The sequence below is a fragment of the Accipiter gentilis genome, chromosome 16 (genome assembly GCF_929443795.1).
Source record: "Accipiter gentilis chromosome 16, bAccGen1.1, whole genome shotgun sequence".
Lineage (NCBI taxonomy): Eukaryota > Metazoa > Chordata > Aves > Accipitriformes > Accipitridae > Astur > Astur gentilis.
In genome coordinates, this window is record NC_064895.1 from 24,490,796 (window position 1) to 24,517,814 (window position 27,019).

At 44.3% G+C, this 27,019-nt stretch overlaps 1 protein-coding gene across 3 annotated transcripts in view; it reads left to right on the forward strand.

The window, feature by feature from the left end:
* Nucleotides 1–27,019, forward strand: part of ADGRF5 (adhesion G protein-coupled receptor F5) — a 48,742-nt gene that overhangs the window by 8,210 nt on the left and 13,513 nt on the right. For 2 of the 3 annotated variants that reach the window (XM_049818998.1, XM_049818997.1), the window contains exons 2-14: nt 10,793–10,931; nt 12,268–12,396; nt 14,613–14,673; nt 15,828–15,998; nt 17,346–17,525; nt 20,063–20,190; nt 20,673–20,731; nt 21,370–21,512; nt 22,294–22,506; nt 23,788–24,021; nt 25,471–25,635; nt 25,770–25,988; nt 26,253–26,471. In XM_049818998.1, the coding sequence (XP_049674955.1) occupies nt 12,292–12,396; nt 14,613–14,673; nt 15,828–15,998; nt 17,346–17,525; nt 20,063–20,190; nt 20,673–20,731; nt 21,370–21,512; nt 22,294–22,506; nt 23,788–24,021; nt 25,471–25,635; nt 25,770–25,988; nt 26,253–26,471 (1,897 nt within the window). In that variant the 5' untranslated portion in view covers nt 10,793–10,931; nt 12,268–12,291. Of the gene's footprint in view, nt 1–10,792; nt 10,932–12,267; nt 12,397–14,612; nt 14,674–15,805; nt 15,999–17,345; nt 17,526–20,062; nt 20,191–20,672; nt 20,732–21,369; nt 21,513–22,293; nt 22,507–23,787; nt 24,022–25,470; nt 25,636–25,769; nt 25,989–26,252; nt 26,472–27,019 lie in introns of those variants that run through there. The other variant, XM_049818999.1, reaches the window with a different exon arrangement.

Sequence of the window (27,019 nt, forward strand, 5' to 3'; positions counted from 1 at the left end):
ATGGAGAAGGCTGAGGTACTCGGTGACTTTTTTGCCTCAGTCTTCACCGGAGAGTGCTCCAGCCAGATCGCCCAAGTCGCAGAAGGCAAAGGCAGGGACTGGGAGAATGAAGAACCACCCACTGTAGGAGAAGATCAGGTTTGAGACCATCTAAGGAACCTGAAGGTGCACAAGTCCATGGGACCTGATGAGATGCCTCCGCAGGTCCTGAGGGAGCTGGCGGATAAAGTGGCTAAGCCACTATTCATCATATTTGAGAAGTCACGGCAGTCCAGGGAAGTTCCCACTGACTGGAAAAGTGGAAACATAACCCTCATTTTTAAAAAAGGGAAAATAGGAAGACCTGGGGAACTATAGGCCAGTCAGTCTCACCTCTGTGCCCAGCAAGATGATGGAGCAGATCCTCCTGGAAACTATGCTAGGGCACATGGAAAATAAGGAGGTGATTTGTGACAGCCAACGTGACTTCACTAAGGGCAAATTGTGCCTGACAAATTTGGTGGCCTTCTATGATGGGGTTGCAGTGTTGGTGGATAAGGGAAGAGCAACTGACGTCATCTACCTCGACTTGTGCAAAGCATTTGACACTGTCCCACGTGACATCTTGTCTCTAAATTGGAGAGACATGGATTTGATGGATGGACCATGCGGTGGATAAGGAATTGGCTGGATGGTCACACTCAAAGAGTTACAGTCAACAGCTTGGTGTCCAAGTGGAAACCAGTGACGAGTGGAGTTCATCAGGGGTCTGTATTGGGACCGGCACTGTTTAACACCTTTGTTGGTGACATGGACAGTGGGACTGAGTGCACGCTCAGCAAGTTTGAAGACGACTCCAAGCGGTGTGGTGCAGTCGACACGCTGGAGGGAAAGGATGCCATCCAGAGGGACCTCAACAGACTTGAGAGGTGGGCCTGTGCGAACCTCATGAAGGTCAACAAGGCCAATTACAAGGTCCTGCACATGGGTCAGGGTAATCCCAAGCTGTGGTGGGTTGACCCTGGTTGGATGCCAGGTGCCCACCAAAGCCGCTCTATCACTCCCCCTCCTCAGCTGGACGGGGGAGAGAAAATATAACAAAAGGCTCGTGGGTCAAGATAAGGACAGTTTAATAGAGTGATAGCAAAGGTCACGTATGCAAGCAAGGAAAAAAACCCAAATGATGTTATTCGCTACTTCCCATCAGCAGGTGATATCTAGCCGCTTCTTGGGAAGCAGGGCTTCAGTACGCGTAGTGGTTGCTCCGGAAGACAAAATGCCCCCCTTCCATCTCCCCTCACTTAGCTTTTATATCTGAGCTGACGTCATATGGTATGGAATATCTGTTTGGTTAGTTTAGGTCAGCTGTCCTGGTTATGTCCCCTCCCAAGATCTTGCCCTGCCCCAACCTGCCATTGAGGGGAGGGCAAAAATTTTGGAGAGACAGCCTTGATGCTGTGCCAGCACTGCTCAGCAGTAGCCAAAACACTGGTGTGCTATCAACACCTTTCTAGCTACTGATGCAGAGCACAGCGCTATGAGGGCTGCTATGGGGAGTATTAACTCCATCTCAGCCAGACCCAATACACAAGCACAAATACAAGCTGGGCAATGAGTGGATTGAGAGCAGCCCTGCAGAGAAGGACTTAGGGCTATTAGTGGATGAAAACCTGAATATGAGCCAGCAATGTACACTCACAGCCCAGAAAGCCAATCTCATTCTAGGCTGCATCAAAAGAAGTGTAGCTAGCAGGTAGGGAGGGGATTCTCCCCCTCTACTCTACTCGGATGAGACCCCACCTGGAGTACTGCGTTCAGCTCTGTGGTCCCCAACATAAGAAGGACATGGACGTGCTCAAGTGGGTCCAGAGGAGGGCCATGAAGATGATCAGGGGGCTGCAGCACCTCCCTTATGAAGACAGGCTGAAAGAGTTGAGGTTGTTCAACCTGGAGAAGAGAAGGCTCCAGGGAGACCTTATAGCGGCCTTCCAGCACTTAAAGGGGGCCTGCAGGAAAGATGGGGAGGGAGTCTTTATCAGAGAGTGTAGTGATAGGATGAGGGGTAATGGATTGAAACTGAAAGAGGGTAGGTTTAAGTAAGATATTAGGAAAAAATTCTTCATTGTGAGGGAGGTGAGGCACTGGCACAGGTTGCCCAGAGAGGCTGTGGATGCCCCATCCCTGGCAGTGTCCAAGGCCAGGCTGGATGGGGCTTTGAGCAACCTGGTCTAGTGGGAGGTGTCCTTGCCCATGGCAGGGGGGTTGGAACTAGGTGATCTTTGTGGTCCCTTCCAACCCAAACCATTCTATGATTCTGTGATAAAAAACATATAGCCCAAGTGGAAAGATGCAGAGCAGAACAAGTACCAAGGTGGGATGGCTGTTGTGCTAGAACGACACAGAAGTTTTCAGCCTAAACAACTGATGGGGAATGTAAAAGTAATGTATGCTGCTACAAGGCTATGGAGCAAGTGTACCATCCAGTCTGATAACTAAGGACCAGACCTTACCCTAATGAGCAGCAGATTCAAAGCAAACAAAGGAGATTTAGGCCTGCTTGCTCCTGGATGTTATGGATATTTGCCATTCTCCTAGGTTTTCTTATAGTTTACTTCATTTTGTGTAAGCTTAATGGGCCGTTAAGGGCTGTTAAACACCAAGGGCTCGCCTTTGCCTCCAGAAGTTCCTGTACCTCTGATAGCCAGAAGTGAAAAGAACATTCTGAAGATCTTCACTTTTGTAAAACTCTTCCCTAGGGCCTCTGCTACAGCCCACGTTGGATAAGAAGCAACTGGGCTAGAGGACCCTTAGATCCAACCAAGTGCAAAACTGTTTATGACATTAAGCAACCAGTACTCATTAGACGGTTTGGGGGAACAGGCTCTCAGGGTGAACAAAGGAGGAAAACCACAGAATTAACTGCTTTTACAATGAGGCTTGACAAACCTCTAAAGCAGAATATAGGAGGCCGACCACACGGGGTGGGTCATAACCTCAGTGACCCAGGACGTGTCTTACGGGGCTGATCATGGGCTGATCACCTCACAAGGAACTCTGCTGGATGAAGACATGTTGTGGCTACAAAGTTGTTTATTATCCTCTTTACCACTGACACCAAAGGCGTGTTCATCTCTACTTCTGCCTTTCCTTTTCCAGGCTAAACAGTCCCAGCTCTCTCAGCCTCTCCTGGTATGAGAGATGCTCCAGCCCCTTAATGATCTTTGTGGCCCTTTGCTGGACTCACTCTTAGTATGTCTGTGTCTCTCTCATACTGGGGAGCCTGGGAACTGGACACTGCTTCAGATGCATCCAGAACCAGGAAATCTTCTCATCATTAAGTCTGGTATCAAATGAGAAATGTTGTCCCGAAGACTCTAGAAAGAAGACTTAGCTGGGCAGGTCAAGAGAGGCTACCAAATGTGTCTGCCTGTAAGAGACAAGAGAGTGGAAATCCGGGAGTCAGGCTGAAGGATAAGGTAGAATAAGCCAGGTCCCACCAAGTGAACAGAGGTTACCTGAGGTAGGGAACCCAAGTAACGACCTGTAGGGCTGTGAGAGTCTCTATAGAAGCAGTCTGGCCACCAGACATGAGCTGCCAAACCCTGCTGCGAGGGATTATCCAGCATGCCAACAACATACTACTTCTGGCTCTGGTACAACCCAGGTTTCTCTGCACCGTGCTACGCTGGTAAGGCGACAGACACCATGAGCCATGTGAGCATCATCTCTCTGCCAAAGATGGGGGTACCTACTCTGAAGAAAAGTTATTCTTCAGCAGGCCTTTCCTATCCTAACATAGCGAAATGGCTGTAAGTGCAGGTGAACTTTGTTACCTAGCTCCATGACGGAGGCAGGCCAGAGGTCTAGCGTTAGTGTGGTAGCTTCCCAGCCAGGTCAACTCCACAGCTAGCCAGCAACTGGGACAGTGCTAATGTCTTGCCGAATGTGGCAGACTGTTTCTTACCTTCCTTCTTCCCTGAGTTAATGCTTAGCCAATAACTACTGCAGTTAATGCTTATTCATGTCAGAATACGGTCACTGATTCAGCAGATTGCTATTCTCCACTGAAAAGCGGTAAGTCCAACTATGAACTGTTCTGGGAGGGCTAGGATGACATTCAAGGACTGGCTGGTACTGTCCAGACTATGTTGAAAATGTTCATGGCAAGTTCTGTTGGCTGGTCTCAGAGCATTAGGAGTGCTTGAAGGATATGATAATTTAGCCATTTGGCTGGGCAATATTTTCTGTGCTGCCAATTATCTGGCTGAGTGGTTCCTATTCCAGCTACTGTGCCTTGCAAACATGAGTCTTGCAGAGTTATTTTCTTCTTGCAGGAAGTACTGCTTGGTCATGGTATGATTTGAGCCTGATCTGCAGATAGCTGGGACTAAATTATTTTCATTTTCCATGTAGACTATTTGAGTATGTAAAAAGGTCATCACCAATTCACAGGAAGGCTTACAGAGGAATAAAGGAATTTAAAGTCATAGGTCAAGAAGTAAAAGTATATACTTCGTAAACAAGGATGGAAAATGTGACTTGATGTAGAAAATGGTGTGAATCAGATCCCTCCTCTGGAAATATCATTTCGGGAAAACCCTTGATAAGGCTGTAGATACAGTTCACCTCCTCTGTGCTTAAACTAGTGGGAATGTTGTGCTGGAGAGTTCCAGAAAGGAATTCCTGAACTTGTTGAAGATGGATATAGCAAAGTCCAAACACAGCTCTGAGTACACAGATTGGTAGTCTTGCATGTCTCCTCTGAATCTCTTTGAACTCATTCATTGCACAGAAATTGAAGCAGTGTACAGAAACAGAGGGAATTGGAAGAGGTCAGCAAACCACCTACCTGGCACCCCAGTGCCACAAACTCACCTGGAGGCAGAACCAACGCCTCTCTTCCATGTCAGCAATTTCATTGCCTGTTCTTAAAAACCTCCAGTGAAGGGAACTCTGCAGCTTCCCTGGGTAGCCTAATGCAGTGCTTCTAATCTCTACAATTACACATTTTTCATAATCACCAACATACTTATCTTTGCTTCAGACTGTGTGATTTCACATCACCCTTCACCAAGCTGTCGCTGTGAACATTTATGTCAGTCCTTTACCAGGTGACAGACTTGTTGTCTCCTGAGTCATGTCCTATCTAAACCAAACAACCTTCAACCTGTTCACAAGGTCATGCTCTGCTCACGTCTTAGCATTCACGTGGCTCTCCTTTGGATGCTCTCCAATACAGCAACATCTGGACACAGCACTCCAGCCAAGGCATCAATTGCATCAAGTAGAGCACTTTTGTTACTTTCCAGGTCCTAAATTAAAAATACGTGTTAATAAACTTCAGAATGAGATTAGCCTTATTTTCAACATCATCATGCTGAGTGGATTTAGGTAGCCGTTTGCTAGGAGTCCCTCCAGATTCTTTTCTGCAAGACTGAGGTGGTCAAAACTATATAAAGTCGTGTGAGAGAGGGATAATAAATGAAGCCCCAGGCATTACCAGATTCACCCCCAAACCTTTTATCTCAAAGGAATCTGCCTATTAGTTCCAATATGCTTGGGATTCATTCTGTCCTTCCATTTCTAAAACACAGCTCTCTGAGACGCTGACCATGCAAAGTTCAGGCTAAAAAATATTAAGAACGGTAAATGGTGTAAGAACCTACAGTGTTGCATCCAGCTTCTCAGAGGCTTTGCCATCTTTTTCTGAGTTTGGGATACAAGTGGCAACAGGATTTGATTACACAAATTGCTGAGGTTATATTCCAGAGATGAGACTGAAGTGTTAACAGCCAGGACTGGAATGAAGGTTGGTGAGTCAAGAGGCCTGTATCTTGTTAACTTCATATCTAAATTGTTTCCAACTTCATATCTAAATTGTTTCCACATTTATTTTTGCTTTGAACAGTATCTCTCAAGTTGCACCTATGTGGGAACATTACCCTGGTGTGTTTTGTTCATGCCATATGCAGTGTGTTCACATGCTTTTGTAACAGCACATTTCCAGTCAATTACAGGATCAGTGTAGCTCTGCCTTGTTTTGGATCAGTGCTCCTCGTTCAGAGCAGAGAACCTCTAACACACCTTTAGCTTGCTTTCTTGAGCCTGTGAAGTCTCTCTAAGTGCAGTCTCAGATGTTGAAACCAAAAGTGTTCTGAGGTTGAAGCTTTAAAACTTTAAAATCCAGGAAGTTCACGGTTTCTGGTGACATGACAGTACGTGATGAATGCATGCAGGAAAAAAACAGCAGGATGATCAGGACGTCCCCCTGTGCTCACATACCAAGTTGATTACATACCTAATGCTCTGACATTGTGCAATTTTCACATTGTCCTGCAAAGTGAACCAAGATTTCTCATACTTTTAGGCTGTGGTTTGATGATACAGTGTCTTGAGGAGAAACCCTCTCTTACAGAACCCTTTCACCTTGCTGACATTCTTTCCCATTCCCCAAGGTGAGCAGAATGCTGTGGTCTAACAAGTTTGGCCAAGCAGTCCTGCTTTAGCTGCCAGAGCTTCATTCTGCTGAATATGGTACTCCTGAAATCTCATGGAGATCCTTTGTACCATTTTAAAATACTCCTGTAGGCAGTGGTCTGAGCAAGTAATCTCTTCTGGTTTAACCTCTCTGCTAGTGAAATCCTTTATGCAATCCAGGAAGCAGTTTTCTGTAAGTTCATCATATGTTCTGAGAAACTCGGAACTGCTTGGTCTGATCAGATTCCGATAATTGTCCACCCGTATTCTACAGCCTGTGATTCACTCACCTATTCGACTGCTTTTGGTGCTGTTGGTTAAAATTGTTTGAACGCCACAGCAATAAAAAAAAAAGGGGGGGGGAAGGGGGCAGGGAGGGCTTAAATAAGATTGCTTTTCCAGTCAAGGGCTGGCAATGTGAAAGGTGTGGATCAACCACAGCTAACCTGGTCTAAGGCAAGGCTGCCCTCCTCTTCACCCCATCCTCTGTGCTGGCACTGCTGCTTATCTAAACCTGCAAGGAGACAGCCAAGGGAGCAACACTGCATGAAAACTAAGCAACTGTTTCTGTAGGGATAGACCACGGACTCATGCTGAACTGCTTGCCAGGGCAGAAAGGAAGAGGTCCTCCTTTTCCTTACCCTCCTGCCCACCTCTGTTCCTTCCCCCTTCCCTGCCTGGGGCCACGTATCTGCTCCTCTCCTTGCTCTGGCCCTGGCACTCACTGGGCCCTTCTCTGAGCTGATTAAACTCACTCCGGTGAAAGCAAGCTAGGCACCTTGTTGCTGGTTTAGTTTTCTGCAGGGACAGTGAGTTAAATTGGCTCAGAGAGGGGTCTGGAAGGCACCAGCACAAGGCCAGCAGTAAAACCTGCCAGCAGAGAGAGAGGTGGTTGCATTTAGTGCCGTAGATGTAGCCTTGGTTTTCTGCTTGTTCAGGTTCTTGAACCAGCTTGGGTGGGCAATAAACCAGACCTATGCCACTGTAAGAGTGGGGACAAACTGTAGGGGCAACCGGGGCATCAGTCATGCCAATTTAATCACCTTAAAACTGCTGCAGAATGGCAGGCTGAGGGCTGACTCACCGTGTTGTGGGGAGGAGCAGGTGACCAGGTTTGCAGAATAGGGACCAGGAGTAGGCTGTATTGCTGCCAAGGACAATACACCCTCAAGATAGCTCCTTGAAGAGAAGTTTACAGTCACGTGCCATGATATCCTTAGCATCTGTAGTAAATGCTGGCAGCTGCAAAGCCTGAAGGGCAAACTTTGCTAAACGCACGTTTTGCTTTTTATGACTCAGACCCAGCAAGAGGCAAAATGCGGTGACATGTCTTAGGGCTGTTAGAAATGGAGCAACCAGCACACTCACAACAGAAAGAGGTTGAAGACCTGGTCCAAGCTCCCTGTAACACAAAAACGACCACTACTGCTCTAGACAGATGACATCAAGAGCCACCCAAACTATGCCCGGTGCTGCCATGACAGCCGTCCATCCTCTTCCCCTGAAAGAGCCAATGTCAGCCGGCAACATGACCCTATTGTAACTGCTGGACCAGCCACGATGTCACAACGCCTTAATTTGGGAACTAGTGTAGAAATGGGAAAGGCGTGACACCTTATCAGACACCTTACTGACTTTTTTGCTTCTGTTTGCCTTCTGCAGTATGACAATGAGTGGCATTTACAGCTTGAGTCAGTTGTCTACCTTGGAGACATGTGCTCTTTTGGGATGGCCTGGTGTGTGCCACGTGGACTTCAGCTCCTGCGTGGTGGCTCTGGAGATCCTGGAGCACATCTGCCTACCCCATGAGTCTATCGCTTTCCCATGGACTTCTTAGGAGAAGTCAGGATCTCCACAGGGACTGTTTCCAGTCTGTAGGGGAACAGGAGGTCTTCCCATAGACTTATCTCCTGAATTAAACACTGCTTAAAAAATAATCCCCTCCAACACGAGTTTAATGCTAGGCTTTTCCACAGAAATTGCACAAGCTCAGTGAGTCACTGTCTCACACACAGTGCTGTGGAAACAAATTCCATTGATAAACTGGCTGTGACTGAACACTGTAGGGCCAAGGGCCCCATTGTTATTTGGACAGATGTCCCCTGTTTGTGCAGTGGGTTCCTGGCTCCAGATTTTGTTCAAGGTAGATACATAACACATCAGGGTTTCCCTAATGTTCCTGGGAATTTCCTGCTTTTCCCCACCTTCCACAGGAGCCAGCAGAGCCGTAGGTCTGCTTCTCTGTGCAGCTTGTCTAAGGGCATCAACACATGTCCCTAGTGCCTTCCAGGACCTGCCCACAGCGAGCATGCTGCCAGCTCGGGTGGGAAAACTTTAGGGTTTTCCTCCCTTGTTATTTAAATCAAAGCCCACAGACATTTTTCCATAGCTACAAAACACGATTTTACTGTTTTCAGACCTCAACACCCTCTTTTGTTAGAACAAAGCAGGTGAGTAACAGCAGCAGAACAAGTTAGTCCACTTGATAAACTAATCCGCAGATAAGACACTGAAGGACTTAGATCAGCGCAGGGGGAAACAATGAGAACTACCTGATGAATGGTATCAGGAAATATCTCCTCTTAAAATGCCTTGTGGTTTTTCTGCAGTGGCATCTCTGGTCAGCCTCACACTTGAAAATTGAGTACAGGCTCTGGAGGCGACTTGTTTTCTGGGCAGTAATAACATGTTCAACTAATTATACAAGTTCCTGTGTCTTGGTTTCCCCTTGAGACAGCAGCCTGGGCAGTAGTAGAAAGCAGGAAATCTAATTAGAAGATCTCCTCTTTGAATCACCTGAGAAGGTAAACGATATTATATCTCTGGGTGTCTTGTTTATTTTCTGAAATATATGCGATGGTAACTATTGTGCTGGGTGGATTTGCAAGAGAGGGTGTAATTATTTTGCAACATTTATGAAAAAGAGAAACTTACAGAAAAAAGAAGGTCATGTAGATCACCTGTGTCCTGGGTTAAAGTGAGACCTTGCTATTTACCTCAAGGTATCTTCTGCACTTTAGAGCTAACTTTAAAGAACATTTTCCAGCCTGAATGCTGCAGAGAAGAAGAGATTTGGTAGCAAACCTGGGTTTCTTTAGCTCTCTGGGGCTTCATAACGCAAACATAATTATTGCCTCCCAGGAGACCGTTTGTTTGAGAAATGATGAATGTGTCCATATATCTTCTATTTTACCCGCTGAAGTTTGATGCAGATTTGTGACCATTGCAAAAGATGCATGCAAAACTGTAGCAGATGCTGTTTAATCTCATCATAATTTTTGTTTAACAACCATTTTTTCCTTTCTATTATCTGTTTCATCAACCTGTTATCAATGAAATATAAGTACTTTGTACAGATCAAGCTAATGTACCATATGCTGTGAGCATATGCTGTACACACAAAACTATCAGAAAACTTTGTTTTGTTAGTGTTTCTATTACTGTGTCATGTCACTATCTCAGGGACTTGCGTCACAGCTTATAACTTGGCAGTGTTTCCCTCTTGATCCCTTTTGATCCGTCTTGGTCTTGGGATCACCCAGATCCATGGAAGTCTTTAGGTTGTCACAAGTGCATGATGTCTTCAAAATAGCAAATAGTCTTTCCTGTAGATGCTGGATGTAAAATACTGATGGACATGCCCAGGAAACTGAAGAAATATTTCCCTAGGCTTCCCCCCCCCCCCCCCCCCCCCCCCCAAGTTCTGCCAGCCATTCATCTATTGGCTAACAAAAGCCTGTAACAGTCTTTTTTTTAATGGATTTTGGGGTGGAGTGGGAAGATATTCTGAATCAGTGAGATGTCTTGCTTTCTGGTTATTCCTATATAGGAACATAAGAGCAGCCATACTGGATCAGTTCAAATGTCTAGCTAGCACAGTCTCCTGGTGGTTTGGGTTTTTTTCCTCTGTTGCTACCCTAGAATATCTTAACATTAATTTTTCTTTTTTAATTGCACCTCAGAATTCAGTTGGCACTTCTTGAGACCCCATTTCTGAGTGATAATAGTTCAGAGTCCGTCGCAGAATACATAATGTCAGGATGCTTTCTTTCTACCTTACACTTATCAGTGCCGAATTTCATTAATTTCATGACCCAGTCACTCAGTATCCTGCAATCCCATGCAGATCTTCACAGGCACAGTTTGCTTTTGTTACCCTCAATCATTTAAAGTTTTCCAGTGTTGTATCACTAATCACTGCCTTTTCCACATCACTTGAGAACAGAGGGTAAGACACAGGCTTACACCCATGTTCCTGTGGAGCTCTGGTGATGACACCTCTCTATTGGAAAAGCAAATAATTTGTTCCTACTTTTGCCTCCTACCTTTTAACCAGGTCAGTATCCAGGTGAAGTCTCACTGCAGAACCACCTTTGATGAGAAACCCTGACAAATCCCTGCTGGATACTCGTGTCAGTGACATCAACTATATTGCTTGGCTATAAGCTCATTGCTGTCCTCTATCCTTTCACAAGGTGAGACCACAGATCATGTTCATATCTTCATTTTCTGTCACTGGCTCTTTTGAGTGGGAGAGTCACCACAAAGCACCCTGTCTTCTTGGGAGCACCAGCTCTCATATGCAATAGGCATCCATTGCCAATGTTCATTATCATCTCAGGAAGGGCTGATTTTTCTGCTTTCACCTGGTGATTCACAGCCTTTCAAAGCCTGAGTTTGTATGAACAGACTTTTCAATACAAAAAAGATCATAATTTTACAAAAGCTCATGATTTTAATTAAGCTGATGTTATCCACTCAGGTACTGTTCAGTACTGTTCTTAAGAGCCTTTTCTCAGTGCTTTCCTTTCTTAAAATGATTTTTGCAGTCTGCTTTAGTTCTGCCTTTTCCTGTAGCTCTCTACTAGATGTCCATTCTGGAGGTAGGGAAGTGCTTTGTTAGGAATAACCAGAAAGTGCATATTCATAGAAAAATACATATTTTTACATATTCTTCAGCTCCCTTTCTCTATTCCCTCTGGTTGCATAAATGTGTCAGCACCTGTTTTAAGGGTCCATGCATGTTTTGCCTCTCCCTTTATGTTTCATCATCCAGTCTACTGCATGACTAAATGAGCTTAGGTATTAATGAGCTGGAGAAGATTGGTTTTTTCTGGGTTTTGATTTCAGGCACCACATTATAATCTGGTGTGTCAGTATCCTTGGGTTCCAGGTTATTTACTTGTTAACTTCAGTACAATTAATGGAGATAAAACCTCAGAAAAACATGGATTTTTACCAAAAAGATACCACTCTTCATTGTTTCCCTTGTTAGCCAAGGGGTTACAAACACAGAGAAATCTCTAGTTGAGCCCATGATGTTACTAATCCTTCTCCAGAGTGGGACATGGCTGGTAGCAGAGCTCTCCCTGCTGCAACAGGACAGGCCCTCACTTACAGCAACATTTTTAACTATTCCCTCAGGTTCTGGCTGTGCATTTGTCAAGGACCACTGTGAGGAATATTTGAAGATCCAAAGTCAACTTTGCTCATGGCAGATGAATTTCTAGCACCTCATTTGTCCCTGTTAGGAATCTACTTAGGGCTCTGCTTTCTCCAAGTGATTTCTTTCTCCCTCCATTTTAAGTAGGTACAGCTGATGTGAAAAAAAAGAGATAAGAGAGAAACAGTCTAGTGACAGTGGCAGAGGAATAATTATAGACCTTGTTGCATGCTCTGTCTTGGATGGAGCGAACAGGCAGAATGTGCTGAAAAAGTCTGAACGTACTGTTTTTGTAGAGTGTTCTGCTATTTCCTACTGTGTGAGTCAGCTGAAAATTCCCTGATCCTTTTGCTTTGTTTTCCTCTCAGGTTGTACAGCGGTCACTGGTCAAAATGTCATCCCCAATTACTGCAGGTCTCCACTGCCTGTTTCTACTGGTCACAGCGTGTTGCCAGACATCACAGGACTCAAACTTTCACCCATTCATCCAATACATAGTGAGTATCCTTTCCCAGCCCCATTGGTTTTCATTCGGTCTCTGCCTGTAGCACCCAGCTGCTATAGCTTTTTACAAAACCTCAGAGGACGTCAGTATAACATCAGGTGGGAAAACTGAACCCGGAGTCTCCCCAGTGTGTAAAAGAGATGGAGAAATCCAGGAACTGGGCTTTTTTTGCTTCCCAGTCTTAAAGCCTCTCCAGAAGGAACTGAGCAAAACTTCTGGTTTCTCACTTGTGTTAGTCTGCAAGGGATGTAAATTGCTGTCCCTGGAGCTAAGCCTAGGTGACAGTTACGTGGGCACTGTTCCTGGATGGGATTCACCCACCCTATGAGAGAGAGAAACCAATTAAGTCAACAAAACTAGCTCAGGCACAGACGTCCTTACAGGTAGGTGACAGGAGTCTCTTGGCAGTCGGACATGAGTACACATGACCAAAATGCCACCCCTGAGTGACTTAGATGTTTAGATGTTGTGCTTGGACTCAGGCTCTACTTCAGTTTCCCACTTTTTCAATAATTCTCACGTACCACTTTTGCTTCACTAATAGTGTGAATTATGGAAATCTGTGTTGTGCTTTGTCCTGTATAGGGATTTGGTAACAGGCACCTTCCGCACAAATAGTCCCTAACTAGAAACGACAAGAGAGGAACAGAGAAACAAAAGGACTGAACAAATGGAAGTTAATAGAGGCTAGTAAAGAAAACTAGTCTACAAATCTACCAGCTCGTGGTCTAGCACAATTATTATTAGACCAGAAAATACTTCTTTTTGCTTCTACATTATGAACCCTATCAAGCCAAACCAGATTCTAGCATCTATATTCAGCCCCTAGCACTACAGGGACCTTAGTTCTTAAGGACTGACCAGAACACAATACGCTTTTTTGGAGCAGGTTGAAAAAAAGGCAAGGAGAAGTGAAGAGGAAGGTGTGAACTCCTTAAGCTGTTTCTGCCACCATCCCTTGTCTTGGCAAACCAAGATATAGCTGGCTCAAGCAGCACTGTCTGCCCTTTGGCAAATGTCTAATAGTGAGCAAGTATCTTGTTTGCTCTGGTTTTTTCAAACTGTCTCCAGCTCAGCACTTAGGCATTTTCATGAAAAGAGTAACACTGTATTTTTTAGCACCATTGATCCATGGTTGATCCTGCAAATGAATCATCACTTTAATGGTGTGAAATATGTGAAGTATTTAATGACATAGCAATACCCTGTAGTTGTTTGGGAGAATAATTAAAAAAGGAAACCACTGAGACCAAACCTGGGGGAAGAAGTGGATCGCAGTGGGCTTTCTGTAACTTTTGCAGCTAACCTCTAAGCTGAAAGGTAGTACCCCTAGCAGTGCAAAAATGCCAATGCACCTTGGGATCTTCGCTGCCAGCACAGTGGCGATACGAAGCCCAGCTCTAATCACACACCAGATGGTTCCTTTATGTAAAGAGAGGACTTAAGAGTTGCCAAGCTATTCACCCTTTCTGTAAATAAAGATTTCAGTAGGACTCAAGAAACTGGCAAAGCTGCAAATTTCCTGCCTGCGTCTTTGCTTGTTCTTTAGCCTTTCTTGCTAACTGGTGCCAATGTATTTTTAGGGCATGATTAAAAAAATAAGATGGTCTGCATCTCACTTGGCTGCACCCTGCGTGAACCCAGCCATACTGAAATTGTGCCACTACTGCCCTGGTCAACTGTGTGCCCACAAAATAGCTGACCTGACACCTAAGCTGGAGCCAAGACAGTTCAATCCCCTTTCTACTGCTACTCAGGCTGGCTTTGCTGCTGCAGAGCTGGAAGCTCAGAGGAAAGAGGAACGCAAAGGGTAATAGGAGTCCACTTTCTGGATTCAAAGGCTGAGTGCCCAGATCTCCCAAGCAGTTTGCAAGGCTGGCGCAGGACTGAGAGCACTACATCAGCCCCATAGCCGGTTTGCAGCTCAGACACAGAATTTCTGCTAAGCTGAGACAATTGCCTTGCAGAGACACACAAAGAGAGACCTGCAAACTCAGTACACCCCTCAGCTGGTGTTTAACATTTCCCTGCTGGGAAGGTATAAATATTCTGTCTAAAGAGGAAAAGGGGGGCAGGGAGGAGCAAAGATTGATGGAGGGGAAAAAATGATCTATGCCAGTATTTTCTTCACTAATTCTTTCATGCCAACAACAGCAGCTAGAGCCTCACTTTGTTTTTTCACAGAGCTTCACTCTCTTTTTTCCACAGATTGACAGCGCGCTAGGAGAGGAAAGCTTCCAGCCAGAGATGCAAAGGCAGAAGCGAAACGGTATGTACACATATATATGGTAACAGAGCAGATTCCTAGTAAGCTGAGGGTGAAATCACTGTTGGGGACAGCAGCTCTTGAGGTCCTGAACTTCGATCACCAAGGAGGAGTAGTTGTTGTGGTTTAAGCCCGGCCAGCAGCTAAGCACCACCCAGCTGCTCGCTCGCTCTCCCCCAGCGGGATGGGGGACAGAATCAGAAGGCTAAAAGTGAGAAAACTCATGGGTTGAGATAAAGACAGCTTAATCAGTAAAGCAAAACAAGGAGTTCATTCCCCAATTCCCATCAGAGGGCAGGTGTTCAGCCATCTCCAGGACAGCAGGGCTCCAGCACGCCTAACGGGGACTTGGGAAGCCAAAACACCATCACTCCGAACCTCCTCCCCTCCCTTGTTCTTCCCCCAGCTTTTATTGCTGAGCGTGATGTCATACGGTGTGTGACATCATGTTAGTCAGTTGGGATCAGCTGTCCCAGCTGTGTCCCCTTCCAGCTTCTTGTGCCCCCCATCCTGCTTGCTGGGAGGATATAGTGGGAAAAAGAGAAGGCTCTGATACTGTGCAAGCACTGTACAGCAATAACTAAAACATTGTGTTATCAACACTGTTTTAATTACAAACCCAAAACATAGCCCCATACAAGCTACTATGAAGAAATTTAACTCTACCCCAGCCAAAACCAGTACAGTAGTAAAGGCACAGACAAAAGAGTTGGAAAGTTTTGTCTGGTCAGAGACAGACATACATGAGCTCAGTTTTTATGTAAGATGAAATACATGGTGTAGAAAAAAACCCGAGCCTCTTAGGAGGACACGGGCCACAAGATAATCCTGTACGGCTTCAGTCTGTGGTTGACAACCCATCCACTTGCTGAGTCAAAAAAGAGAAAGGATGATACAGCTTTTCTCCATATATATTATGTCATTTATATCAGCTTCCTATTGCTCTGAGAGCAAAGAAATCTGGCTTTTGTCAGGCAAGCAGCAGATAAAACATGTGCAGAATATCTGCTGAGTAGGAATCAAGAAGATTTCCTAAGCAGAATGCCACATTAAGCTACCATTAAATAGCAACAGAGCCCAAATGCCGAAACAGAAGCCATCAATTTATGATTTACCCTCATACACAGCTTTGCAGTCTCATGCTATTTCTCTTTCAGTACTTATTTTTGACCTTCCCCCTCTGGAGTACACTGTTGACATTGAAGTAAGCCTTATGGATTCATCTTTTCTGGAGCCAATCAAAGAGTATTTCAGAAAACTTAGTCTTCCAGTTTCAACAAATATTGCAAATGTAGAAATGACAGTTTCAAACATCAACATTACAACAGGTGGGTTGGTTATTTATTTTTATATTCTGGGTGATGTACTTTTTTGCCAGTATTTGATCACTCCCAGTTTTACCATCCATCATGCTTAGAAATTAACAAAACTAAACTGTCTCTGCTGCCTACTGAAAGACTCAACAAGACTGAAGCCCTAGCACACAACAGCGTGTTTTGTTATCTGCATCCCGCCACTGGTCTTTCCATAATGTTGACATTAGGAATAGCCCCGAATGCTTTTCTTTTCCTAAGGAAGGGACAAAGCCAGAGGAAGCCTGAGCCAAAGGATTTTGCTCCAGTTTGAGTAACAAGCAGTCTGAGTTACTTTCAAGCTTCAGGAAGCTGCGGCAGAGGTTATCAGACTGTTTACTTCCCTCCACTTGCATTTGGGACGTAAATCACTGTAAGAGGCTGTACTCCGACCCTGACAGAGACAGGCTGCATGAGATGAATTCTTTTCCTGATATAACTCACTATACGTATTCTTACAGGTCAAGATATCAGACAGGTTTTATTACATGAGTTGTGGTTGTGCAACTTCACATCCAAGTAACTAATACAGCAGAGGATATACAAACGCACCGAACATTTACAACAGCACAGGAGATTTGGTACCTTCTTATCGCTGGCCCATAAAGCAGTGAAAGGAAGCGTTGGTACCTTCTTATCGCTGGCCCATAAAGCAGTGAAAGGAAGCGTTCATCAGCTCTCAAAACAACATGCAATCGGATCTTTGAAAGGCCTTCAGGGTCACCTGCAATGTGTGAAAATCACTTTGTTAATATCTTACTTTGCCAATGGCACATTAAGAGCAGAAAATCTTACAGTGAAGTGTTGGGGTTTTTTATTAGAGAGAACGTCTGGTTTTAAAGCGCTTTGTGATAATGTTACCTTCTCCATGCAGCATCTGTCAGGATACGGTCAGAAGGACACAGCACCTCACTAGCCACTGAGACTTTGAATGACCATTACATGCTCTTACAATCTTTAAAACCCTGTGCATTTGCTTTCAGCTCAGGCAATATAGAAATATCCAATCTGCAAACTATCATAGCATGCTGGCCTATATGCCAGGTAAATTTTTAGGTTCAGGTTCACATCTCCATTCAATTACTTAAAAGTAATTGATCAGACTTATCCCTGTTACCAGTCTGGTTCCCATTTCTGGTTAGTCATTTATTAGTAGTATAGTAAGATTTGCAAGGCATCAGATCATCGTGTTGCATCATTCAAGTGAATTCACAAGAAGGGCAACATTTAGTTGAGATCACTGGTATAAAGATACAGCAGGGTAAATAAGCAGTAAGTTATGCCTGCTTACTATTCTCACAGTATTTCTCTCTCTGACACTAGTCTGTCTGCCCAGTGGTGAGAACAAGAGCTGTTGTTCTTGTGAAAATGGATACGCCTGGCCAAGTGCAGTGTGCGGTGACTTGATAACCTGCCCTTCTGTCAGCCCAGTACCCGACCTGCCCTGCAGCTACATGATGGAAAAGCCTTTTCGCGGGCCTTACTGTGAGCCTCAGACTGAAGGTAAGGAGAAACAGTGCTGAACTTCTTTGTTATACAACTTATATACTGGTTAGAAGATGGAATAGTGTTAAAGGTGTAATAAAGTAGCACGTCAGGACTGAGCTGGCTACCACATTGCCTATGAATGTGGAAAGTCTGTAGAGATGCTCTAGAGCTCTCCTCTTTGTGATGTGGGTCCACCTTGGCCCAAATATGTGGGGATATTTAGTGCTATGCTGGACGCCCAGCTCCTGGAATCACTCACATGCCTCTGGGATTTTCAGCTTCCACTAAACAAAGAAAATTTCATCTCACCAGATTTTCAACAGAGGAACTTACAAATGTGACCAAAGTGTGCCATAGTGCTTAACAGAAGGGAAGGAGCAAAAAAAAATAATCCAGCATGTAACTTTTGTTTGGTTTTATTTCATGACTTGTGACAAGGTGCCCATGACTTTTTAGGAACCTGACTGATGACTGGACACTTAGGCTTGACAGCACTGGGGTGGAGCACTACCTGTTGTCTCTGCAATCCAAGACAGACCCCCATGAGACTCTACCTCTAATTTGTGATGGAGCAGCAGGCAGAGATAACCAGAGGCAACCCTAGAGCTGGAAGCAGCCTAGTGCTGTCAGCATGCCTGTTCTAATCAGCTCTACTTAGAGGCAATGCTTTTATCACAGGGCACCCCCACATCAATACTGCTATACTATTTCCAGGACTAGAGGTAGTATCTCTTCCATGTGGAAGTCCCACATGCCTTAGAAGTCCAAGGCCCTGGGTACAATGTTCCTCCACTGCAAGGTATGGACATGTCCTTAAATGGACCCAACTTAGAAAATTCCAGTGTCTCTCTAAGCATTTTATATTCTTTTGTGCCCACTGATGGGTCTTCACCCAGGATATTACCCTCCCAAAGTCATTGAGGATTTTTCCGTTATTTTCAGTGAAACGTAGGTGGAGATTCATCCCGTGTAACTTTCACTTAGTAAAAGTTAAGTATCTGGTCAAAGTTACCCATCAAAACTCTGTAACTGGAACAATGTAGCAATTCAACCATTGTAGGAAAGCTGTCTGTCACCACCTGAATGTATCACCTTCTGAAGGTGTCTACAGCTTTGCATCAACGGGAGAGGGAGTCTAGATATCTAGCAGATGCCAGGCATGTAAATTAGCTATAGAAATTTAGAGGAATCCCAACTTTCCTATCATACAGATGAATCTTGACAAGTTGTAAGTTTTTGATTTAGAATTAGGATGACTTCACCAAGGGCAAATTGGACCTGACTAATCTAGTGGTCTTATACAATGGAATGGCTGCATGAGCGGACAAGGGAAGAGCTGCGGATGTCATCTACCTAGGCTTATGTAAGGCCTTTGATACAGTCCTCTACATTGTCCTTGCTGCTGAATTGGAGAGACATGGTTTGACAGATGTACTGTTAGATGGATAAAGAACTGGTTGCATGGCCACGTTCAAAGAGTTATAGTCAGTGGCTCAACATCCAAGTGGAAGCCAATAATGAGTGGTGCACTCAAGGAACTGTACTATTTAATACCTTCATCAATGACACAGACAGTGGGACTGAGTACACCCTCAGCAAGTTTGCAGATGACACCAAGTTGAGTGGTGCAGTTGATTTGCTAGAGGGAAGGGATGTCATCCAGGGGGATCTTGACTGCTCAGGGAGACGGACTGTGTGAACGTCATGAAGTTCAACAAGGTGAAGTGCAAGGTCATGTACCTGAGTTGGGGCAATCCCCAGTATCAATACAGACTGGGGGATGAATGGATTAAGAGCAGCCCTGTGGAGAAGAACTTGGGGGTACTGGTAGAAGCAAAACTGGACATGAGCCTGCAATGTGCACTTGCAGCTCAGAAAGCCAATAGTATCCTGGGCTGCAGAACAAGAAGGGTGGCCAGCAGGTCGAGGGAGGGGATTCTTCCCTGCTACTCCACTCTCATGACACCACACCTGGAGTACTGCATTCAGCTCTGGGGTCCTCAGCACAAGAAAGACAGAGACCTGTTGGAGCGGGTCCAGAGGAGGGCCACGAAAATGGTCAGAGGGCTGGAACACCTCTGCTATGGGGAAAGGCTGGGAGAGTTGCGGTTGTTCAGACGGGAGAAGAGAAGGCTCCAGCGAGACCTTATTGCAGCCTTTCAATACCTAAAGGGGGATTATAAGAAAGATGGAGAAAGACTTTTTATTAGACCCTGTAGTGACAGGATGGGGGCAAGAGATTTAAACTGAAAGAGGGTAGATTTAGATTGGACATAAGGAAAAAAATTTTTTACGATGAGGATGGTGAGAACTGGAACAGGTTACCCAGAGAAGCTGTGGATGCCCCACCATTGGAATTGTTTAAGGTCAGGTTAGAAGTCCCTCCCCATGGCAGGGAGGTTGGACTAGGTGATCTTTAAATGTCCCTCCCAACTCAAATCATTCTATGATTCTGAGATTCTATGATTAGGTTAGAAGAAAAAGCTAAGAAATCATTTTGTAAGCATTGCTTTTGATTATTTTTACATTTATTTTTGTGTTTTTTCTTACAGACTTATGTGGTATTGGAGAGCCCATTATAATGACTATGTCAGTCAGGCTCGACACAGACTTTTGGGATAATCTCACGGATTCTTCTTCTGAATTATACAAAAAATACAAAGCTGACCTTGAAAAAGCGGTAATGACTTTTGTTTTCCACCTCTGAAGGTTGAAAGTCCTCTAAGAAATATGGTATTTACCCTGAGTGTCTGGGAAATAGGGTGCACTCGCACTGTCTCTCTGCAGAGCTGTGAAGTATGCAGCAGTGGTAGCTACAAAGTGGGCTAAAGCTGACCTCCATTGAAAGGCAATGACAATATTCCCATTCATTTTAATATGCTGGCCAACAGGGAAGTATTTAGGAATCTTTGCATCAAAGCATGAAAAAAAATCGCATTATTGGTCCCAGCTTAAATCCACATGAGCGCACATAGAATGAAACCATCAAACAAATTTATCCCAGTGACAGTGGGGAGAGCACCAGGCCTATTCTTTTAGGTATGCTACATGCCCTTACTCCCATCAATGTTGAATGGAGAGTTTCCTATTTTAAGCACGCTAGAGCAATATACAGAGCAATATACAGAGGACTTATGTCATGTAATATGTCTTTGTTTACAGTTTAATGCTAGCTACAGATGTTTACCAGGCTTTGTATCAGCAACAGTAACTGGTTTCAGGTAAGTAAATAATTTCATTTTTTCCTGGAAGACGCAAATCTTTCTGTCCCGTCTCAAGGAAACACTCAGCAGCAAAAACTACATTGACTCTGGCTAGAAGCCATGCCCAATATATACATACTGAATAACAGTATAATAGCTGCAAAGGAAAGCCCAACTATTAGCATGGAAATAGGATTGTGGGTAAAATTCACTACTGTGCGAAAGTCCAAGAAACATAATCGTTCTCCATCTGGATCAAAGCCTTTTGTGGGAAAGACTGAATTCCAGCCAAAAGGGGAAAAGGATGTGAATAAACGTAGCATCATCTCCCAGGTCATCAGGAAGACGAATTAGTGCATTGACTCTGGATATTACGTTGGATCTGGATAAAAGAGATATTACTTAAGTCCACACATATTTAAATGCAGATGTATTTTACATTTTCTAAGGGAAATTTACTAGGAATAGAAAGCAGATGAAGGACATGTCACGTAACGGTGTTCTTACTTTGGGAAGAGCTGTAGCACAACCTTTTTCTATACCAGAACAAGTCTTGAGTCACAACAGGAGCCTTCACAGGTGAGCCCTGTAAAGCCTGCTACTAATATGCAAGGATATTTAATCCTGGTGCTTCTCTCATTCTTGTATCTGTTTAGGCCTGGAAGTGTTTTTGTGAACTATGAAGTAAAAGCAGGAGCAGCAAGCTTCGATCAGATAGCAAATTCCAACAAAATTGTACCACAATTTCTAGATGCATTGTACCGGCTAGACCAAACTACCTTCACAACGAACATAACTGGTAAGTTTAAAGCTCTCTCAGTATTTTCCTTCAACCTTTTAGTATTTCTAGCCTGAGCCATGTAGCTGCCTTATACTGTTGACTATTTGGTACTAGACCTTCAAAAAGCATTTATTTCTCTGGCTGTTTCATTTCATCCTGGGCCACCAAAGCTGAGGACTTACAGGAGATGACCATGCATGCAGCACCTCCCACAGAAACCCAAAACCTTCCAGCTAATCCACTGAACCCTGATGCAGCCTCTCCATGGGAGAGAGACTGTCACCTCCAGAACTGAGACAGCTCTTAGCATATCAGGCTGCCAGCACTTCCCACTTCTTCAAACAAAACACAAAACCTCTTGCAGTTTACATGAGAACAGCTTCCCTCTGGCTTCCTTGGCACATTATCCACGCTGCCGCTAGACAGTAAGTTATAATTGAAATGCCTGATCAAGTGCCGCAGAGGTGCTGTACTCTCAGTGCACTGAGCACTGGACTTTCTGTCTCAGAGGATTATTTTAACCTGGTTGCTTCTCCTCCCAGTTTATCTACTTAGAAAGTAGTGGCAGTGACAATATTTCTGGCTCTCTGCATAAAACCTTCTGGGATCTTTGGCTGACAAAGATAGCAGAAGAATATGTTGTGGGAAAATTGCATAGCTTGTATTAGAAGTAGTGCCTGCAGCTGATGCTGAGTACATATTAGTTGCGAAGCACCTAGGATTCCCACGAGATGAAAGACACCACATAGATGTGAGCTGAAATGACAATAATGCAGAATGTTGCTCTTTGTCTTCCCAGATCAAACAAACTTCACTGTGAGTCCTGTAGACATTTTTGAAGGGGATACAGTAAGACTGACATGTCAGATAAATTCAACATCTCAGAATGTGACCTGGTATTACTGTGATCAGATCATCTCAACCGGCTTGCAGTATTTGATAGAGAGAAACATTTCAACGAAAACCTCATGGTCGACTCTTGAAATTATCAACATTACAATGAAGGATAATGGTATGATTTTCTATTGATAAAACAGCAGATGTAAGTCTCTAGTGTGGCTAGTTCTATAAAAAGAGGCATGCAGTGACTGCATTTTCCTAGAATAAATGTGAAAAATACACTGTTCCTCATAATTTTCCTTTTTTTTTTTTTTTCTTTCATGAACTACATACTGACTGGCATTGCCAGTAAGATGTGAACTGACTGAAGTGACTAAACAGGCCTGGATTTTCTCAGTGCCAGGCTTCACTGCCATATCTCAGGAGACAGCAGTGACTACATGGCTGTGAGGTCTTCCCACCCTTTTGGTGTGGTAATCTGAGGCTGTGTTGAATTTGTCCTTGATGGCCCTTGCCCCCTTTGCCAACATAACTAATTAGAGCTCGGAGTTACGGTTTTTCATGTGTTCACGTTTTGGGCTTTTTGAAAACCAGAAGCAGTTAAATTGGTGGCATTTTGCTGGGAGGAGTTATCAGGGGAATTATCATGTATTATCAGAACTTTGACTCAAGTTCCCACTCAGTTCTTCTCTTCAGACCATGAATTTTACATCTAACATCAAAAAGGGTAGTCTCTGACAAGGTATTTGGGCACACATTGCCAAGGTAGGAGTCATGGGTCCAAACTTCTTCGGGCTAAGGATGCCCTGAACCTTGGTGTCTCCTCTCCTATGTGAGTGGCCTACTCAACAATGGGGACGGGGAATCCACATACCTAAAGTATGAAGGAAGTTTGGAGCTCTGATTGCCAATTTCAAAAGAAAGCCTGGCTGCATCCAGAGGACAAGTGCCTGAGAAAGCGGCTGATAACTTCTCTGCTGTCTTTGGCGATACCTTCTGAGCAGCCTATGTGCTCACGCTTAGAATGCCAGCTCTTGGGTAGTCCACCCTGGGCACCTCTCTCTCACCCATTCTGTGTAGGAACCTTTTGCACAGTCAGTCTATATTCTTGCCATGACATACTGCTGCCATGTGGACTATGGGTGATACGCAGATCCCCGAAACACCAACTCAGCCAGATTTTAAGTATTTCAGTCCCAGAGCACTGGTCTCTTCTCGAGTACCCATCAACACTGAAGCTGCCTAATCTGGATACGTTTGGCACCAGGAGTCTGCAGAAAGCATAGTGCAGATGACCTGAGGGTACATTTTGATTAGCAAGCAGCAGAGCCACTGCAGAGCAGGGAGATGGGAAAAGCAGGTGTGGAAGTAGGCCCAGCTCCCAACTCCAAACGTAGAGGAAAAAAAGAGTGAAACGTGTTCTCAGTGCTAAGATATTGCCTATGCTTTACAGGTACCTATGGGTGCTCTTTCACAAACAGCAATCGTTTTCACACACTGATATACAAGGCCACAAAACCAATAGCAGTCTCTCCACTACACATCACTCCAAACGTAAACGACGTCGATGTTGTATGCAACAGCCCTGAAATGCAGACAAACAGTCCTCTGCTGTCCTGCTGTATTGACAGACACTTACCATCACTTACTGGTGACTGGAAAGTAGATGGAGCAATCAATATTACAGGTATGATTAACAAAAGATTGTCTTTCACCTGCTAGGTTTGTTTGTTCTTCAAAGATCTCCTCCTAACTGGCTACCCCAAAGGCCAAATCCTAGGATGAGTACTGGGTGTGCTCCAAAGGTGTGTGGGTGGGGGAAGGACGAAGGATGGATGGACAGCGTGGTACAGACTCCGTATATGTTGTGCACGTGCCAGTGGGATTCTGGGCATCTCCACGCGCTGTGCATACATTGATGATTAAAACTGTGCCATCCTGGATGGAAACAGCTGCCTGGACCAGCGTCATACCAGCTTTTTCCAAAAAGCTTATTTCTTCATTGTCTAGTTTTGAAAGCAAGGATGAGTGCATCAGTCTCTACTGCTAGCTCCAGAATCGCCCTTGGGGTATGAAAAGCTTCTGTGTACCCGATACCGAGATTTGGCTATCAAGAGAAGCAGGTGCTACACTTTGAAACAGCTGCAGCACAGCTAAATACTGAGCGCGCAGTTTCCCTCTCCACCGGTACTTGCGATACAACACATGCCAGTTGAGTCAGTGGCATCCCACAACGCTTTACTTATAAAATGAGTATAAAGAGTTAATAAAACACCAAGTAAATGTGTTACAAAGAGTCACAAAATAACATCAATAGAAATGCTCATAAATGTCTATCAACCACAGTCATAAACAGTCTATTGCCCTCTTAATATTTTATGGGTATAGATTAACTGTTTATTGGTAACCATTTGCTATAAATCAAATTTAGCAGAAAGCAGGACAGCAAAGCGAGAGGAAAACCTTCAAAGCTTATGTGCACAGTCATTTCCACAGAGGACTGCTATGGGTGTGCAGCAGTGCTTGCAGAGAGAGGGGTGATCCTGGCCTGCTGTAATGAGCTGTTCTGCCCTTGATTCCCTGTGGCCAGGCTTTGCCCCAGGAACTCTGCTCTCACGCCAGATGCACATTCAGCTGCAGCGTGGGACAGCTTTAGTGGGGTTTTCTTTTTATGGCTAAACCACCGCTCTTCAGATTTAAAGTTGAATGACTGTCAGTATCTCCAAATGTTTTTCAAAATAAGATGACATTAAAATCTGCAGTATTTACTCCTGTTTTACTTACCTTATTTATCCTAAATACCGTAGATAATGGGGTTAGGCTGAATCAGAATACTCTCCGTTTTGGCTTTTCCTGAGGTATCCAAGCAATGTTGTTGGTCTCAGACTGGCTTTGGCAGTAGGTGCCCAGCACTGTGCTGATAGCCGTCTTCAGGCTTTTGGAAAACCACTGTGAGTGTTGCCAGAGGAAAGGGTGTGAATGAACTTCAGCAATGATGAGTTAAAAGTGCCATGCTGTCAAAGGTTACATACAAACCCACAAGGTTTTCCTTAGCCAGAGTGATTGTTTGTGATTTCCAGAGCCCTTGTATTTTTGGACATCTGTAGCCCTTCAAAGAATGTTTATTTCCCTCTAGGAGTCTCCAGTTTCAGTGAAAACTGCACTGAATACAAGCTCAACATCAATGAGTCGGTATGCCTACCTGAGATGTCAGGTACAGTGACAACATATACATGTGAGCTGCGGACTGGACATGGTGCCAGGCACAGTCAAAACATCAGCGTAACGTACCTCCAGGCAGGTAAGAGTCAGGCAGCATGTAACAGACCATCAGCTCTTTAACGCCAAGTGGCCTCTGTGGCACATGCCATTTGCAAGCAAATGATTATACCAAGTGACCCTCAATAATATGAAATTTATCTTGTTTTGTCTCAGCCAATGTAACAATATCTTCAAGTATAAACTCATCCATTTCTGAGGGATATCCATTCAATCTAACGTGTGAAAGTGATGTGAGCAATTACGACAGTATCACTTGGAAGATCCAGTCTGCAGATAGAACAAAAACAGTGGACTGTGATACGTGCATCAAGAATAGCAAATTTCCAGCCATGTCTGTGCTCACAGTGCAGACTGCCACACAGGACTGGAACGGTGAGTGAACCTGGTTTGTATTAGCTACAAAGGCAATGAATCTCCGTACCAGATAATTTACAGCATCCCTAGCCCAGCAAATCACTGTGAAGCCTGACCACAGTAAATAAAAAAAAAAGAGTTAAAATCATAACTGCTGGAGGACAGCAAGACATGATGCTGCCAACAACACTGTACTTGTTCGGTATTAGGGCTCATGACCATGCAAAAGCTGAGGAGCACTTCTGTTGACAGAGACCTGAGCTTTTGTGTCACTTCTTTCAGGCACCTACATCTGCACCTTCTCCCAGAAGTACTTGGAGAGTTCTGCCAATGTGACAATCGAGGTTATTTCCTTGCCTCTGAAGCAGAACATCCTGATAAAACCCATTGTAGCATCGATACCGTGCGAAGTACAACAAGCCCTTGAGTGCTGCATAAGTGCTAACACCACGGAAAATTACAATGTTACATTTGTGGTTCAAGAAAATAAACTTAAAGCTGGTAAGAAACAACAAACTCGCAGAATCACTAGTTGCGCTATGTGTCACAACCCAGTCCCTGGGGGTTTTTGTTTTCAGTTAGGTCTGTGTAACCAATTCATACTTACTGCTCTTATGACAACCCACAAGTACTTCTGAGAGTGTAAAAAAAGGGTAACGGACTAGTTTTAGGATGGTTGCTATGCCTGGGCAGCATGGCTGAGATTAATAGAAGAGCAACTGAAGTCACTGTTGTAGCGATAAATACATAATAGGTAAATTCAATTTGGTTTGCCTTGCCAGGCAGTGAGAAGTGAGCATCCTCATCATTGTTCAGATTAGAAATTGCTAATCTCCATTTATTTGCTTTTATCTTCCACTCTGCCACTTTCTTGAACTCAGTATCAAGGAAACATTACTGAAGAAGATGATCCACTAATTCATGAAAAATGTATAATAACACATTAAGAATGCAATTCAAAGAACTATTCTATTTTCTTCAAGGATACAGGTAACATATCTTTAACAGCACAAAAGCCTAGGCTTCCATGACTTTAAATTTACGGCAGT